Source organism: Chiroxiphia lanceolata, chromosome 2, assembly GCF_009829145.1.
Source record: "Chiroxiphia lanceolata isolate bChiLan1 chromosome 2, bChiLan1.pri, whole genome shotgun sequence".
Classification (NCBI taxonomy): Eukaryota; Metazoa; Chordata; class Aves; order Passeriformes; family Pipridae; genus Chiroxiphia; species Chiroxiphia lanceolata.
The window spans coordinates 26,545,017-26,563,851 of NC_045638.1; the positions used below are offsets into that span (position 1 = coordinate 26,545,017).

Consider the following 18,835-nt stretch of genomic DNA (forward strand, 5'->3'; position numbering starts at 1 on the left):
AATCATTTCAGGTAAGATGTGTGTGGACTGATTGCACTTGCTTAAGGACTGATGCATTCTCTTCTGCTCTTTTCTGTAAACAAAAACTGACGCTCAAGTGACGTTTGTTTAATATTTTGAAATAATGCTGAATGTTTTCCAACATTTTCATAGCATCACAGAATGCATTGGGTTGGAAGGAACCTTTAAATATCATCTAGTCTACCCCCCCTGCCATGGGTAAGGACTTTACCTAGACCAGATTGCTCAAAGCTCCATCCAACCTGACATTTACATAGTCACAACAGTATTTATAATTATTTAAACAAAAATAAGAGGGTTTTCAGAAATTTAGATTTCAAAAAAACCAAGAAAACCCTAAAATTAGACTAAGAAAATGCTCCCAATGCTCTCAGATACCTGGTTGTATACTTGGTTGTTAGTAACACATAAAACTATTAAATTCCAATTGTATAGGTCAGTGTATCCCTGTTTAGGCCTAGAAATAGGAGAATGGGCTTGTGTGTGCCATTGTGGACAGAACTTGCCCAGCAAACAAGTTTAGGCTGTTCCACAGCTGTGGCTGGAATTTCAGGACTGTGAGCTACTGGGGAATGAGAAAGACGTGATTTTTTTCAATGGTTATGAATGAGGTAATTAGACAGCCACTCTACCAACTGACCTGAATTTATTAAAGTATTGCAGTTAAATTACTGCTTTTTTGGATGATGATTAAAATTCCAGTCACTCATTTTAAAAATTACTCTGTACAGATTGAATTATTTTCATGAGTTTTAGCACCCACAGAGTTCATCTCACTTTACGTGTCCCTTTCTGTAATTGGTGTATATAGTTCTGAGATGCTGGATGGTTATATTGAGATTTTTGTCTTAAACCTCCATTTCAAGGAGGATGAGAGAAGTGAAATTGTTAATTTTTGTCACTTGAATGCTTTCCCTCTCACTAAAACCGAAACCCAGCTTAGCTTCCTAAATTTTCCCTTTTATCCCCTCCCTCTGAATTCTGTGGCATGATTTACTTCTGGGAGAAGGCCAGAAAATCACGTTTTGCACAGCTAACTTAGGAATAAACTGTGTAATGTTGCTTTTGCAGAGGTGAAGCAAGAAAAAGTGATTCTAAAAAAAGGAAAAAATAATTTCTGTGTTGCATTAGGTTCATTATAAAAATGAGGGACACTAAAAAGTGAACCTGCCTACTGCTTTTACTATTATTTAATATGTAGGATTTTTACTTTATTTCCCATGCCCTTTCTGTAGGTTGCTGTGACAAATGCTCGTTTGTAAGTAGGGACTACTTTGCTAGAGTGACCTGTATTCCATTGATGGCCCTGTATTTAATGTTGCAATATAGATTGTGACTTCGATAGGTCAGAATTATTAAAGCTGAAATTTTACAGTATTCGTTACGTGTATCACTTCAGGTCACTCTGCCCTAAACTGTTTTGAGCAGTGAGGATCTGATAAGGAAAAGTGGTTGAGCAGCATTTGAAGGTATATGTGTGCTCAAGTGTCCCAGCAGGAAAACACTGGAGAAAAAGATAATCAGTGAACAACGATCTTCTAAAGAGCACAAGGCCGGACAGAGTTGTCTCCACTCAAGATAACCACAGATGACTGTACTAGAAACTGAATATTAATAGGCAGTGTCAAGGCAGGATGCCTCTGTTTGCCCTGGACAATCAGTGGTGGTCTGGGAACTTCCTGAAGGTCATGGTCCGGGCTTCTGCTTTTAGGACATGCCCTGCAAGTCTATTGTTGTTCTTCTTTTGTTTCATATATCCTATTTATAGAAATTATGTAGAACAAAGCAAGTAACCAATGAGGATACAGCAAATAATGTATAATTGTACCTAAAAATAGATATTCTAGAGAGAGCAGAACATCTCATGAGCAACAGAAATAATCATTATCATACTTGAAAAATGTTTTTAATGAGAGAGAAAAATACTTAAGTCCTGAGAGCCTGGGCAGAACAAAAAATAATAGAATCAAAATGGTTCTTAACTTATATTTTTGTTGCGAACATTTGTATAGCTAAAATTAGCTCCCTTGACATAAAGTTTGCCATATTTGGATGTGTTGTAAAGGTCATGTTTGCAAATTTGTGATATTTGCATAATAGTTGCATTTTGTTGTTGTTTAAACACATCCAGAGTGCATTTACTCATGTATTTTGATTTCAAGTGCTTTGCAGTGGCAGCACCATATTGCCTGTAAACTAGTAGAAGTCAGATTCACCACAAATTAACATAAGGATACTAATTGAGCTCTTCTTATTACTTATGGTTTGGAGGGAAGTTGTGGTTTCTTTTATCAAGCAAATCTGAGCTCAAATATTTCTCTTCTTTTCCTGGTGAGGTTAGATGCAAAGGCACTGGGAGTGGGTTTGGGCCTTGTTGCTGGATTTTTTTAAATCAAAATAGAATAGTGTATATAATCAAAACTGGCTGCATTTGTAGAAAAGGAGCCACGTGAAGCTGAGCACTAGCAAATAACAGTGTGAGTACTTTTCCTAGTGAGAAATACTGTCTGTGCTTACATTCATCTCAGTACTAGCAGCCAGTCACATGCTACTTACAACAATCATTGTCATGGAGTTATCAAATTTTTCAGCTGCAAACTCCCATCCCTATGGATATTAAATCCAAACAGAAGCAATCCAAACAAAACCAGCAGAGTGCATAGATCCATACAAAGTCGCAGCCCCAACAAATATTTATCAGATAGGAATAGGCTGGTAACCAGATGCCAAAAAAGCACACTGTAATCTTCACAAATCACTGTTGTTCTCATGATTGGTGTTGCTTATACAGTTTACAGCTGATTTCTACACAAATATTGGATTTCAAGGCTAAAATAACCTTGTTATTTTACAACAGTAATTTTTCATTGTTTTTCTTCTCTTTTTGAAGTGTGAAGCAAAGATAACTTCCCAGCAACGTGTTCTTACCACCCCCAAACTAGTAATTTCATGCAGTTCCTAGGGCTCAGTAAACCCCTTGTCCTGCCTGTGTTTATGAAAATATACTTGCTTAAGACATGAAACATTAGTATTGCTTTTAAAAAAGAAATAATTACATTTTACATGTAAAAATGTGTGCGAAGCACATTAAGAAGCATTGTGTTTTTGAATTCTACCCAGGGCTGCAAATGCCAGAAAAGATAGAGATAACGATATGTAGCTCATCAGCAGCTCTACTGTAGCATAGGTACTGTGAAAAAAGCTCTGTTTTACCTTTTGTACGTAATCTGAGAATGGTAAATCTCATTTGGAACACCTACATCCAGTTCTTTTAATGTTCTGTTCCTTTCTTTTAGACCATCCTGGAAGCAAAGCAGCCTACTGGGCAGGGTAAAGGGGGTGTTGCATGAATGAGTTCAAACTAGTAAGAAGGCTGAATTCAGTTTAAGATGGAGATTCGCCTACTTAATTCCGAATTAACATTTTTTTTTCCTAAATTAGTTCATTTCTTTCTCCAGATGGGTTATATTTACATGCAGTTGGTGTTTATCAAAAGAAAGAAGCACTGCCATCTGGTGTCAAAACTGTGTTCACAGGAGCCAAGACATTAGTACAGAAAAAAACTGTGATGAATGTGGTGTAACAAGTTCCTTTCAAACTTCGTAAGCTCTAAAGAATACAGTGTTCAGAATAAACAATGTCCACGCTGATGAGTTCTGCACAAAAGGAGGGGAGAAAAAAGAGAGAAAAAAATTAAATACAGTAGTTTCTTTCCTGGGAAATTGCGGTCTAGGTAAAGGAATGTGCTTGTAAACGTGCTTGCTACTTGTTCCTTTTGTAGGTGGAAGAGGAGGAGATGGCTGCCCTGTTATCACCTTTCCAGACTATCCAGCTTTCAGTGAGATCCCCGAAAAAGAGTTCCAGAATGTCCTGACCTACCTGACAAGCATTCCAAGGTGAGCACCTGTCTAGAAGAAAATAACCTTTTATCTGCTAAGTGACTTTTCACATTCAGTCCCTTACATGATGGTGTAAAGATCGACTTGGCATTTAATTAAAGAAAAGGAAAATGCAGCTTATTGGTGCAGGTTCAGTAAGTGTTGATTAGTGCTACAACTACATTAGCTGCCTAATGTAGTTGCTAAATTATTTATATAGTAGTATTTATATTTCATCAGAAGATTACTTCCTGACATGTATGGATATAGATTCTGTGATGGATGTTGTCCTCTTGTGTCTTCATTGTATCTTGGAGTACAATATTCAGTGTTTTAATTGAAAACATATAATTTTGGCAGAACATGCTAATTCCTGGAAACTACTCAAGATATTACTCAGTGAGGAAATACTCCATAACTACAAACAGAAGTTTGTCGTCACCACTTGTTATGTTTCTCTGACTCAGTTGAATGTAAGGTCTTTGTAGACTTCCAAAGCTTTGCCTGAGAGTGCTAAGCAGGCCCAGAAAATCCTGATTTTCTTAGAGGACATGGTAGTGTTGTCAATGGGCTTCTCAATAAACATTGTGATTTTTGTTGACAGTCAGTTGGGGGGTGAAATGGTGGGTTCAAAATCCTGATGGAGGTGAGGAAGGCAAGTAGCAAAGTACAGACTGTAGACTTCAAGAGAACAGATTTTGGACTTATTTGGGGAACTGGTAGGTGGGATACAATGGAAGGCAGCTCTGAAGAGATAATCTGTTGAGGAATGCTGCCAAGTTTTGAAGGACAACATTCTCCAAGCACAAGAATGGTATGTCCTGGAATATGAATAGGCATAACAGGAGACTGACCCGACTGTCCGAAAGTGAACTTGTGACTGAGCTGCAAAACAAAGGCATCATACAGGAGGTGAAAGCAGGGACAGAATACAAAGGAGAGATATAGCTACATTGTCCAAACACATAGGGATGGTGTCAGAAAAGTCAAAGCATATCTGAACCTGAGGGACAAGAAAAAGGGGACATCAAGGACCACCCAAAAAAAACTTCTGTTGCTTTAGCAGTACAGGAATAAGCAAGGAAAATGTGGACCTTTGCTGAATGGACTGGGTAAATTAGTAGCATCCAACGCAAAGAAGGCTGAGGCAGTTGAATTCTTCAGTCTTCTCTGACAATGTCACCCCAGCCTATGTGTTCAGAGTGAGGGTTCAAGGAGGAGAATGACAAGAAATCAGTGAGGATCAAATCAAGGATCTCTTGAGAAATCTTGACCCAAATCTAGTCTTTGGGATAAGATGACTTACATTGAGAGGGGTGAGGAGGCTGACAATTGTCGTAGAAATGGTGCTCTCTATCATCTTTGAAAGGTTTCTGAGATCAGAGATAAACCATAATGACCAAAGAAAGGTAAATATTGCATTCATGTTCAGGAAGGGCAAGAATAATGATCTGGAGCACTATAGGCTGGTCAACCTCACTGATCTGTGAGAAAATTATGGAGTGAGTCCTCTTAAAACATGCTTTTGGGCACATAAAAGAAGATTATGGGGAGTAGCCAGCATGAATTAAACAACAGTAATTGTTCCTGACCAGCCCATTTCTGTGATGAAGTTGCTGGATGCATCAATGAGGTGAAGCTGTGCATGTCTTGTGCCTCTCCTTAAGCTAGACCTTCAACTTAGTCTCCCCCAGCACCTTTCTGTCCACTTTGAGTTACTGTGTTTTTGCAGGTGGGCTGCTGAGTGGGGAAAGTGCTTGGATCATTCAGCTCAAAGAGAGGTAGTTAATGGCTCATGTTTTATCTGGAGACAGAGTTCCTCAGGGAACCATACATATTCGTGCTGCCTGATGTTCTTGGCAAGGATCTGAAGGAGGAGATGGAGTGCATCCTCATCAAGTGTGTATGCGAGAAACTGGTGGACCAGCCAGTACACTTGAGGAAGGATTGCCATTCACAGGAACCTAGACAGGTGGGAGGTATGGAATGACAGGAACCTCTTGAAATTCTGCAACAACAAATGCCGAGTTGGCAGTTGGGGTGGACTGACCACCTGCAAGAGTGCAAGCTGGGAACTAACTGGCTGTGAGGCTGCTCTTCTGAAAGGTACTTGGAGGTCCTGGTGAGCTGTAGGCTAACCATGAGCTAGCAGGGAAGGCTGGAAGCCCCAGGGCCGCACCAGCAGGAGCATGACAAGGAGTGGGTGACAGCAAGGGATTTACTAGCTGGCTCTCTCCAGGCCCCACCTGCAACACTGGGCTCAGCTCTGAGTTACCATGGAGTGGAGGTTCACAAAGAGGAGTGAATCCAGTGGGGTCCCCACAGTGGTTGGGAGCTGGAGCTGCTGTGTAGGTAGAGACTACAGGAGTAGGGCTTGCTCAGCCTGGGGAGGGAAAGCTGTTTGGGCCCAACAGCCACCATTCCCACCAACCAGAGGGCTGTGAGGAGACGGCAGTGGGGGCTGTATTTTCCATTCTTTTTGCTGATAGCATTCAGAGCACCTCAGCATGGACCATGCCGAATTCACATTTGGAACTAGTCATGGCAGATGTCCTTAATGTACGTGTATGCTTTTGTTTTCTGTACGTGCATGAAGAGAAATAGTAGTGTTCTTGTAAAGGGCTTTCCTGTTAATTATTCTGTAGGACCTGCTCGTTGTGAGGGAATCCTGGTTATACACAGCACAGCACTGTGCAGTGCCCTCCTGGATGTACTTGTTAATCCTATTTTAGCAAGGAATGGAGCTGTGAAGCCAACAACCAACTTTTGCATTTTCTTTTTTTGTCCTTGTGTTGGTTAAACTGCATGGTGCCAAGCATCCCTTCATGGTATCATGGATACTGTTATTGCAAATAATTATATACCGAATTCACATCTGCTTCTCCTTTTGAAAGCCCTTGGTGGTGCACTTTATGGTCACCCATTGAGCTTCTGCACAGAGTGGGGTTCATGTGAGAAATTCTGATCAGAACAAACAGCATCTGGTGCAGGGGAGGAGCACTGAGAGCATCCCAGCACATCAGTTTGACAGGAGCACATTTTTACTAATTAAAAGTCTGGGAACAGTTTTTCTGGAGATTTTTCTTGTTAGTTGCCTCTACCTGACAAAAATTATTCTATGGGTATCGAACCAGAAAAGGTCATTCCTTAAGTCTGGCTGTTCTTGTAGGATTTTCTTGTTTCTTTAAATTATAATTATTTAGAAAGAGATGACTGTTCTGTGTAAACAAGGGGGATAGCCCAGCTGGCCAGATGTGAAGGTATTAACTATTGTGAATATAACAATTCTTTAGGTTTAAGGTGATAACATTTCAATTTCAAACCTTGTAAAAAATAATGCTACTGTTAAGATAGTGATAAACCTGTGGCCTTTTCATGTCTAAGAATTGCTGTAATCTCAAAGGCCTTATGATATCCATCGTAAGTGTGAGAAGCTTACTGTTTAAAATTGTGTTTGTGAGCCCTTGTGCGGGCTTATAGGAATAAAAAACTACAGAAATGACACTGGCTGGATGCCAGCATGCATGCCCTTATGAAGTATATTTTGTGAATGATAAGTTATTGGCTGCGTATAAGCCTAAGAAGGGCATTAATGCAATTTTTTTTTTAATTGAGATATTTCTAGTGCTATTAAAGGTGTTGTAAGATAGGATTTTTCCTGTTATCTGAGTGTTCAAATGCTGTTTTGGATTATTTGGAAACTGCTTTTGAGGGAAGTGGAGGCAGTTAGTTAATAATTTTTCTCAGTTTGTAAGCTGATTAAAGAGGTATAAGGAGTACAGAATTACAGAAAGGATAGAAATGGAGCCCACAGCTTTTATGCATGGACTGCTCTCCCAGGCTATTGTTATTTAGTTTATCAGATACTGAACTCTGTCTTTGGGCTGTTCTGACTGACTGAGGAGAAATGGACTTTTCTGTGAAAAGCCCTGTAGAGCAGAGACATGTCTGATGCCACAACAGTTCCTCAGGAAACTACTTGTGCTATTTGGCCCCATACAAGATCACAGTAAGGGGTTGGCAGCAGTAACTCAAACCTCATTGTGTGACTGCCTGCAGTCACATGTTAAGGGAAATAATATTTCGTGGGGATGACAGTGAGGAGCTACTAAAAACCTCATAAGAAAGGACCTTTCTGTGCTCTTCAGTGAAATTCACCCAATAAAATATTTACTGGTATAATAAATCTTAGCAGTGGGTTTTAGCATCAGGTTTTCAAGATTTTTCCAGGTGAAAGAAGACTAGCTTACAACTTTGAAAAAGGAAAAACTGAAACCTCTTAAACCTACCTTTATTATTCCTTCTAATTTTATAGATAAACATGACCTTGTCACCTCTTACTGCATGCTTGTTCTATATAATCTAAATACTGGGTTCCACAAGCTTTTTCTGTGTGAACTTTTTCTTATCTTTCTCGTAGTGAAATTTAATCATGAAGAGTTATATATCTCATGGGGCACCTCGCATTTAGGAATAGAACTACTGAAAGTTGCATATTACTAACTTAGATGACCATGGAATAGAAAAGTCCAAACAGGAGAGCTATTAGTATGTGCTCAGATGTGTAAATGCCTGATACATGAGGATTGTAAGAAAGGATACAGTGGAAAGGGAATACCTCATCTCAATTTAAAGATACTCAGTTAACCCTGGTGCTGCTGCATATCATTAAGCAGAGAGCTGAACCATATTCTTCAGGTGGGTGTTGTTAATGTTGCAAGGTAAGTTCCTGTTCTATAGATGGCTGGATAAAATGTGATGTCTAACATATGGTTTTTAATAATCTCAAAATATTCAGTACAGTTTATTGACATAGGGTGTACTGAACACCCACTGCTTTGTCAGGAAAAAATGATGGATTAAGGATGAGTACAACGGACAGTGGAAGATTACATCTAATCCTTTTATAACTGCTGTTTTGGTAGTGAAATAGATGTAAAGATATATGTATAATACTTCTGAAGCAGATTTTTCCTTTTAACAGACAATATTTTTTCATTATACTGGAAGTATAAGACAAAGTTTTATTAAAAAGGTGAGAATTCTCTTAGAAAGATATATATGCTACCCAGGACAAAACAAGGAGAACCATGGCAGTATGTAAGGCAATACTTTCTAGGAAGAGTACTTTAACTAAAATGCTGAATTGGTACAAATCATTTATGTGTAAGTATTGATCCACAGGAATTAATAGTTCTTATCAATGGAGTTACTTCTTTATGGATATTACTTTATTCAGTGACTTTAAGATGTGAGATCTTTGAATTCAACTCTATTTCAGTAGAGGACAGTGAGCCAAATCTTGCATCTGTTTGGGATGTTTTGAGAACATTATAAAATGTCCATGTAGCTGGTCTGATTCTCCTTCTGCAGAGAAGAATGGCTCCTGTTACTTCACTCTGTGAATATTTTGGGGATGACCAGTGAGCTCAGTAGGAAAAAGAGAACAAGGCTGTCTCATCTCTTAGCTAAGTAAAAACCTGACAGCCCCCATACACAGTGTCCATCATTCTTACTGCATAGTGAGAGAGACACATGTGGAATGTACCTTTTACATTCCAAATTTACCAAGGCTAAAGGAAGAATATTACATTCAGATTTGCAAAAGGCTCCTGAAATAGCTGCCAACTGTACCCTTAAGATTGCATTTCAGGACGTTCAGTGTTCTCTTCTTTGTTCCTTTGTTTTGAAAGTATTTTTTCCTCTTTCTATTGATCCTATTAAATCTATTAAATAAACTTTTGAGATTTGCAGTATACCCTGAAAGCATTATTCATACTTCTCTCCATCACAATTGTTACTTGAAATGTATTTTATTAACTTAAGTGTTTACACATAGTATATGTTAGTATATGAATTTACCATATGTGTGTTGTAGAATGAGAACGAGGTCCAAAAGAAATTAATAGATAATTGCAGTAGAGGAAAAAAAAACCAAAACAGAACAAAAAAACAAACCAAAACCAGACAGGATTTTTCAACATATGGTTTTGCTTCTGGTTAATTAGCAGTTTCTACTGCAAATTGAAAACAATGTGCTGTTTATGAGAACAAAAGAGTATAGTTTTAATGCTTTGCTGCTCATATAGGTTCATCTTTGAACAAAGAAAGCAAGCTAAAATTCTTATGGTCACAAGTGATTGGAAAGCTAATATTTTAGAAGTGTAAAACTGAATCTTAAACACAAAGTTCCTTTCAAGAAAAGTAGGAAATAGTGTAGATTAGAAAATTCAGAACAGTTTTTGATGGCCTGTTTGAGTCCCACACTGCTGATTAAATAAAATAAATGGGCTTTTTTTACTTGCATTCAGCCAGAGCCTTGTTCAGCCTCTCTTTGTAATGCCTTTCTGTCCGAATGCATGATCTTGAGCATAACTCAGGTTATCTTGGTGTGCTCGGCAGTTTCCTGTTTTGAAAGCTGTCCCTGTCAGTTTCCTGCCTGGGAGAGTGTCCCCTTCTTTGAGATTCCCAAATGCTTGAACACTGTGTGGCCTTCTAAGAAATCCTGTTGTTTGTGGTGCTGTCTGGTGTGGGGGAACTAGGGAGCCATCCTGTCCAAGTAATGGAACAGAACGAGATGATCTCTGAAAGTGTTGATGTCTAACAGTTTGAAAGCTCAGTGTTAGGGTTTGCTATGTGTCTGGTAGACCCTTCCTTGTTTACTGTAACAGCTCCCCATAGTTTGGGACAAGACTGGAAAACTGAAAGGGAAGTGTCTGTGCTAAGCCTTCCGATGGATTCAGATATGAGAAGACTTCACTAGTGTGGGCACAGCAAAGCATGACAGGGTGGATTTAGGTAGGCACCAGGAGAACATGCCACAACATGGCATGGGTGTTGCTGGAGCTAACAAACCTCAGTGCAAAGGGCACTGGAGAGCACAGGGCTCACACAACTTGGGCATGGCCAGTCTCCTCAGCACAGATCCACCACTGGGCTCTGAAAGCAGAGGCAGCAGTGTTGGGGTAATGCTGTGTTCTGAGCTAGTAAGTCTGTCAGGGTCCAGCAGACCTTATGAAGAGCCAGTGTGAGAGGGTAACTTCATGTGTTTCTTCATTTATCTGCAAACTAAATGGGCAGTCCACCACTAGCTAAGAGTTAACCAGTTCTGTTTTATAGAGTGCCAGGGATGAACATCACAACATAATGGGTAAGAAGTGCCAAAAAAACAAATGCCCTGACAGTTCATACTGATATGCTGAGCAACAGTTTTGCAGCCTCAGAGTTTATTTCTGTCATCTGTGCTTAATTTCCATGCTCTCCTCTTTGTTGGATTACAATCCAGGCTGAAGATATGGAACCTGTACCCTGCTGTTACCTTGGCAGCCCCTCAAATTTGTCAGTGAGAACATCCCAGGATTTCCAGCAAAATCTGTCATGCTGTGTGTACCCTTCCTTTCTCAGCACAGCTGCCAAACAGTTGTAAATGCCATATGTTGCTGTAAGCAGACAGGAAATGTAAAGTCCTAGGTTTGAAGTAAGAGCATTTTATCTTAAATTTAGGTGGTAGTCCAAAGCTTTTGTGTCAGATACATACTTTGGCAAGGGTAGATTAAAGCCCAAAATGTTACTTAGAGTTTGAATTGTTACTGGGTTTGGAACAAATCACACTGCTTTTGGTGTCCACCTTATGAATGCCTTAAATTTGTTTTAAAGGTCAGCCCTGTACAGGCAAAGTCTCTATAGTCTTTAAATCCCATTTATACTTTCAGGGTTTAGATGATTTGAATAGTATGTATGACACGCACTGTCCAGTGGTAAATTTAGTCTGTAATAAGGCAAAGTAAATTAAGCACTGTAAAATTATGAAAGTTAATTACTAAAATGTTGGACCTTCACACAGTTTTTGTTACTCCAGGATTACATTCAGATAACTTAACTCCCTATTTAAGTGTAAAAGCACTGTTCTAAAACAAAACATGCAGCATTCCCAGTAAGGTTGTGCCAATACTTTGTACAGTGGCATTAATGATTGTCACAGTGTCCTGGAAATATATTCCAATATCATAGTTCTGAATAGGTGTAAAAAGGCCTTTGTGGAATTGGACTTAATAGTTCTAAAATGAGGATTGCATAGGCTTTCTGTTGCTCAATTTACTGAAGTTTAAACCAACATGGAGCCCTTTTGCCTTTATTGACCTATTTATCCTTAATTGCCCCTGCAGGATAACATGACCTACTTCAGCCATCTGTAGTTAAGTCTAAATGAGTCCTCAAAGTTGTCTTTTTTCAGTCAGTCCTTCCAAAAGCAGCTCTGTGTGGCCTGAAGAAATTACACTGTGTTTTCCATTTAGAAAATTAGAACTCTTCCTTAAAACCCCTTATTTTACTTAATTTCACACACTTAGCAACAACTTTTTAAATTATATTTCTTTTACCTGCAAAAATGCATTAAGGTTGCTCTGATTTTAGTTCCTTGGTGGGATAAGGCTTGTGAAGTTCTGGACAGCTAGAACTAGATGATCTATAAGCTCTCTTCCAACCCAAGCCATTCTATGAAGTTACCATAAAAAAGATAATGAGTCCCACGGAAAGGAAATCAGTGCATGTGGTATAAGCAGATGTCCAGGCCCAGGCAGATGATGATGCCTGGACACTTTAGTTCTTATTTTTAACACTGGCTACATTCCCTCAGCTTCCCCCCACCCCCCTCAACAGCATAAGCTTTTTGGAGCAGAAAGAAGGTCAGCATATATAATGGAATGTAGCCAGTATTACTGTATTCTAGTCATTTGAGTTTATTTTAAGGAGGAATTGGCTTGAAAGTGGAAGAGAGACTGATTTGAGGACCTAAAGTAGCACAGGAGATAAAGAGGAACTATAGGGAACAATCAAGGAGGATATCTCTGCCACTGAACGGGGAGATAAAAGAGAAATGTGACTGTGTGTGCCATAAATTGGCGTAAATACCTGTGCTCTCTGTTTGGTTGAGGAACACAAGCAGTGCTTGAGACAGAAGTACCTCAAGTAATTGCATTTGGTTCGTATCTCACAATTTCAGGGGACCTGCTGCTGTGCAGGATAAAGACCTCTGGTTGCCTTTGGGACCAAGGCTGGAGAACAGCTCTCTTGTTTGTCTGTGAGTTGGCACTTGCCTCATCAACAGTACCTCTCCAATAATAGCTCATCTTCCTTACGGGTTCTTGATTGGGAGGCAGATGCAGTGAGCTCTTGTCACAGTTCTCTGGTGACTGAGGAATTTTCAGATCAGGCATAGGGATGCACAGAACCACTCGTGGCTTTCTGGGCTACAGTTGTTGTGAAGTTTGGATGAAAATTCCAACATTTTGAGTTATTAATAGCCCGTTAGACAAAGCCCTTTGAAGTTGCTTTCTCCTTATTATTTTTTCTCCCATTTATCTAGTTTTTAAGATCTCCTGTCACTGGCACAACATCATGTGTAATTATCTTACCTATGCTTATAAAGTTGCAAAGGCCATTTCCATGGTGTTGCTCTGCCAGGCTGTATGATTCTGCTCATTTCTTCTACCTCATGACCAAATTAACAACACTTGCCTATCACATTTTTATTTATGCCACCTCATAACCCAACATTGGTCTAAATTCTCCTTTACCTGCTTGCCAAGAGATTTTAAAATACAGTTTTGTCTATCTGATGGTTCCCCAAGCCTGAGAAAATTGCAATACAGTATTGAGTGTTTTCAGATATACCTGGGGCATGAAGTAATAACTGAGACCAAAAATAAGCATAATAGGATAGGAAAGAGGAAGTTTTTATCAGTGGTACACTGGGTAAGATTTAGGGGGAATTAGATGGAATGTGGAGAAATAAGAAAAAAAGGTGCATAGTGGAGGCAGGGAAACGCATCAGACTTCTTATCTGAACCTTGCCTAATGATGAAACTTTTACAGGTTCAGCTCCAACACAAAGACTCAGATTTTCTTAATTTTCTGTGCTACTTCATCTGTTTCTCTGAAGTGAAGGCAGTAACTGTCAAAACCAAAGCAAAGAGAGTCTAAATGCTGTGGGTTTTTTGAATGTGCATTTAAAAATACATCTATTCATAGAAGTTCAGTGTGGAATTAATTAGATTGTAGAATAGTATGCATGTTGTTTTATTCATAGTGATTTAGTTGTTCGGGGTTGTTGGGGGTTTTTTTTGCAGGGGTAGCAGTTTTTATATTCAAAATCAGTTTTGAAGCATAAGCATCAATGAGAAATGCTGCCTCCTTGCTTACAGGTTGTGCTCCTGCCGTGGAGTGTCTCAGTATCAGCTGTGTTGGGTGAAATGCAGCTGTTACTGCCAGGAGCTTGATAAGTAATTTTACTTGGCATTCAGTGATTTTATACAGACCACTAGAGGCTGCACTTGTATAACAGCATTTCTGACTATTATATTAAATTGTTCCTATATTTCTTCATGAATAATGGTCAGTCTTAGTTTGAGCTGGGTAGGTTTTTCCTTCCACAGTTAAAGTTCATTGAGCTGATTGTGAGAGAGGGCCCAATAATCAAATAAAATGAATTCTTATATAACAATAGCCTTTCGTGTTGAAACACAGTACAAGTGCTCACTAGTTAAACATAGTAAGGAGTAGATGGCAAGTTTTGTTCCGGACTCCAGAGATTTTGATGTGGAGAGATAGGTGCAATGCAGTGACTTCCACACCGCCAAGCACCAGCCTTAAATTCAGCACCTCAGGAAGCTTTAGGTGAGCCTGTTCCTTAGGTCTGCTCTGGATGGTTTTTCAATGAGATCAGAAATGATGGACATGTCCTTCCAGCTGTACTTCCTGCATTAACTGACTTACTCAGTGTTTTCAGCTGAAGAGATATAGGTTACAAAACTAAAGCCAGAATTATATTAATTGTATCTGAAACAATGCAGAAGTTTTTAATCGTTGCATTCACATTTTTGCCCCTGTGCAGTGCCATGTGGCAGAAATAGAGTGCACTCATAATTTCTGTTTTTTCTCATAGATGTTGCTGGAATAAGAACTGATACCTGATAGACCAGTTACACACCTCAACTGAAAGTAATTCTTGTAGGAATCTGAACTGTATCACAAATGAACGTCATCACAATGTGACAGGTCCGCTGTTGGAGTGGGAGCCAAAATGTCATGCCAGTTTGCTTTGGGGGCTCTGGAAGTCTGCTAGGTAGCCAAAGAGCTTTATCTGGATGTTAATAAATGCTATCCTTGTTAGGAACAACTCTGTACTCAGATTTGTTCAATGTTCTTTGACCTCAGTTAGTCATACATGTGTGGCAGAACTTGGCATCAAACTACTATTTTCTGTCTAACCAGTTAAATGCCATGACAGCAATATACAATTATATAACAACCATCTTTGGAAATATGATTTCATTCTATTTGCTTTTTTTGCAGATGGTTTTTTTGCCACTGATATCTCAATAACAATGAAAACTTCAGATTTTCTGTCATAAAAATAGTAAATATAATTTTAAAGTTTGCTAATTTAAGTAAGCATATTTAGTGGAAAGGTATTACTGTCCAACTTTTGGAATACTTCTAACTTGTCTTAGGTGTGTAATCACTTCGATTGTATATATTTTTATACATATCATATATGATACCTTGCAGATTCAGAATATCATTTGTAGTATTGGTGTTATAAAGCATTTTAACATTATTTTATTTGCCAGGCTATTCTTCAGTTAAATGCTTTCAAGTACTAATTTAAGTGCAGGTTTCTAGAAAACATGTAAGTAAGATCTGTAGTAGCAGCGGCATTACAAAGCAATATTCAGCTTAGATACTGTGTTAAAACCTAAAGCTCAAATGTCTGGTTTATAGTTCTTTTTCAGTTCCTGCTATCTCTAAATTGATTTAATCAGGCACCTTCTACAGTAAGGCTGGTATTATGGGCTATAAAAGCCTGAAATATCAGTGAAGTGTGATATATCATGTTATTTTGATCATTTACTCAAGAAAGCATGAGTCTGCTTTCTTCTCCTAAGAGACTGTGGTTTAAAATGTTAAGTCCTTAATTTTAGTTTTACTTTGGATCATGAGAAAGAAGCTACCATAAGATCAAAATTCTTCAAGACCAATTGAGTACAAGAACATTTTAATATTATTAAGTAGAATACCTCTTAAAATTAGGGGAACATGCCAAATATGATAATTTTTTTCTCTTTTAAAATACCCAGCTGGTGGATTTGTTTTGGAATGAAGTGGATAAATTGGCCAGCTCTGAAACAAAGAATTGTAAGAAAATGAAACTGCTCTAGGTCTTACTACTGTTTAGTGTCTAGGTTTTATTTAACGTTAAAGTTGAATTTTACCTTTTTTTTTTCTTTTCTTTGTCAAGTTCATAGTCCATTAAATTCTTCTTCCCTAGAAAAAACTGCATCCTCTAAGACTTAGCTAATTATCGATTAGAATAGTCTTGGTTATCCTGTGTAAGGGACAGAAGGAGGGCAGATGTGGAGCAAGGCTATGCCAGGTGAATTGTTCCTGCCCTTTTCCTTCATGGGAAACCAGCATAAAACCGGTTAAGTGAAATGTCACCACAGGGCTTAGCTGAATTTTTTTCTTTCATAGTTGCCATACTGGAGATTTTTTATCTTGATTTGTTAAAACCATTAATATCACATTCTTCACCATATTATCGGACTGTCTTCTCTAGCTTATAAAGGCCACTAAAGAGGTTGCTCTTCTCTACTTTCATTCATTGCCAGAGCATTAGTGGTATAATTTTTTAATGTGGGAAACACTGATGATTAAGAAACTTCTTGTCTCCCCTTCACTCCCCAGGAAATCATTCCTAGCAGCAACAGGAGAGATGGAAAAGTGATCTTTGAAGCAGCTCAGGTTCAGTCAGTTGAAGTGTCTGAAAATATAGGATGCAAAGTTTCTCATGGGAAACAACAACCTCAGTTGAGAAGTGTCTGGTTTCCAATGTTCCTAAGCAAAGTAACAGAGAATTCTGTTTGTAATTACTCTAGCTTGTTTGCTGATGACTGAATATAGAATGACTTCTGACTTCAAAGAATGATATCTGCTGGAAGCATTTTTATCACTGGGGGCATGATGGGAGTGCTTGATGTTCAGTGTTTGGTACCTCTGTGCTCAGGCTACTGGACTGTCTCCTTGTATATGCCAAACCTGTTTGAGCTCCAGCTTGTCTTTTTCTGCACTACATACAACTCTACTTTTGAAATTAATTTTTTTTTTTTTTTTTAAGAGCTGGTCCACACAAACCTTGTGGCATGCCCAAGCATAAACCTAACTGCTGTGTGGACAGAGTGGGTAATACCATTCCTAAGGTGATCTGCCACCATGTCTTGTATGTTTGCCCTTTTGTGGTGCAATAGTATGACCGGTGATGAGTGGATGAACCAATTCCAAGTCCTTCCTACATAGGCTTACAGTTGCATGCCAAAAAAGATCAGGATTTGTGAGCCGCCCAAGACCACCCATCCCTTGAAACAGTGTGTACATGTCACTGATGCACACTGATGGTCAGTGACAAGCTGCAGTGGGTGAGAAAGCTTTAAAAATGGGTGGTACCAGGGTTCTGCCGCAGACATTGCCTTGGTGCTCTGCTCAATGCAGTAATTCTTCATGGAATGTTACTGAAGTCCTACTATGAAAATAGCTGTTCAGCCATTGAAAGAAAGAATTTCTAGTCCATTTGTATGTACAGGCAGAGGTAGTTGAGGTAGGGAACAATCCTGAGTGTAATGTAAGCCAACTGTTTAATAATAAAGCTTTAAGACTGAAATTCAGTTTTAGAAAACAGGAATTATGTAAGCGAAAGTGCTGTACAGAATTTCAAACATGCAAAGGTTTGATATTTTCAAGTCTCTGGCATGAACCCCAACATTTGCTTTGTTCCATTTGTATAGAGATCAATGTATGCAGACAGTTTTCATACAGCAGTGTAGAAGCACACTTATTTGTGTAGTAGTTGTCACCACCCATACCTTGGAGAAATGCAAGGAACTTTCACATGGTATTTATGTAATTGCTTCCACATACCCCAGAGGGAAGTTTTATTCCACAGTCCTATGTACTATAAGCTTTCCCACCCTTTCCCCCAGGTGTATGAGCTCATACGTCTTGCAAACAAGTCAAAGAGGGGGGTGTCCCCATAATCTAAAGCTGAGAAGTCACTAAGTGGAAAATTCAGTTCCTGCTCTACAGTGGAAAACTTGGTACTTGTTGGGCAGGTACTTCAACCTCACTGTCATCTCCTCCACATGGTTTTACATTGGCTTCCCAGGACAGAGGGGACTGAGTAGAAAATCTACCCTCTGATGCATTTTCTCCTGTCCTCTGGGGCCCTGCTCCCCTTCCCCCACTCTACCTTTTTGACCTGGCCTTTGTGAGTTTGCTGGACACATTTCTTGCAGAGCAAGAATGGTTTCTCTGCCTGTCTAAAAACGTTCTGTTCTTTGTTCTGCTGAATAAATAGAAGAACAGTGCTTACCCCATGACGTTTCAGTTTTAGTGGGGGGTTTTATGTTGGTTGTTTTGGGGTTTTTTTTGGTTTTTTGTTGCATGTGTTAGGAGGGAAACAAAGGAAGGAAATACTAAATTTTAATTACAAGCTTATATAAATTATGTTTCAGAAAGTACACCGGATACAAGTTAATACATTAATGACAACAGAGACTGTAAGGGAAATGTTAAGAAACCTTAATGCACAGGTGCTTCTGTTAAAGTTTTCTGCTGTTTCTCACTGTTAGGGTTGGTTTGCAGTCATTTACAACTCTGGCAAATTTTCTTTCCATTTGTGAGGTCCCACCTGAGTTTTTGGTGTAAAGTTCAGCCAGAATAGCTGAGTGGTTCCTAAGATGTCAGGTAACAAATCTGCCCTGCTTTTCAAACATTAAAACAACTTTGTTTGAGAAGCTCAAGTGTCTCCTTCCTTTGGTCAAGGACTCAGACTTGGCACTTAGAAGAATGATGGCCTTTGTGTCAAGGAAGTACCTTGAGAAAAA

General features: G+C 39.0%; 1 protein-coding gene across 11 annotated transcripts in view; it reads left to right on the forward strand.

The window, feature by feature from the left end:
- The window catches only part of MCF2L (MCF.2 cell line derived transforming sequence like), a 160,714-nt gene that overhangs the window by 99,860 nt on the left and 42,019 nt on the right, over positions 1 to 18,835 (forward strand). For all 11 annotated transcript variants that reach the window (XM_032678897.1, XM_032678898.1, XM_032678901.1 and 8 more), the window contains one exon: positions 3,803 to 3,917. In XM_032678897.1, the coding sequence (XP_032534788.1) occupies positions 3,803 to 3,917 (115 nt within the window). The remainder of the gene's footprint in view (positions 1 to 3,802; positions 3,918 to 18,835) is intronic.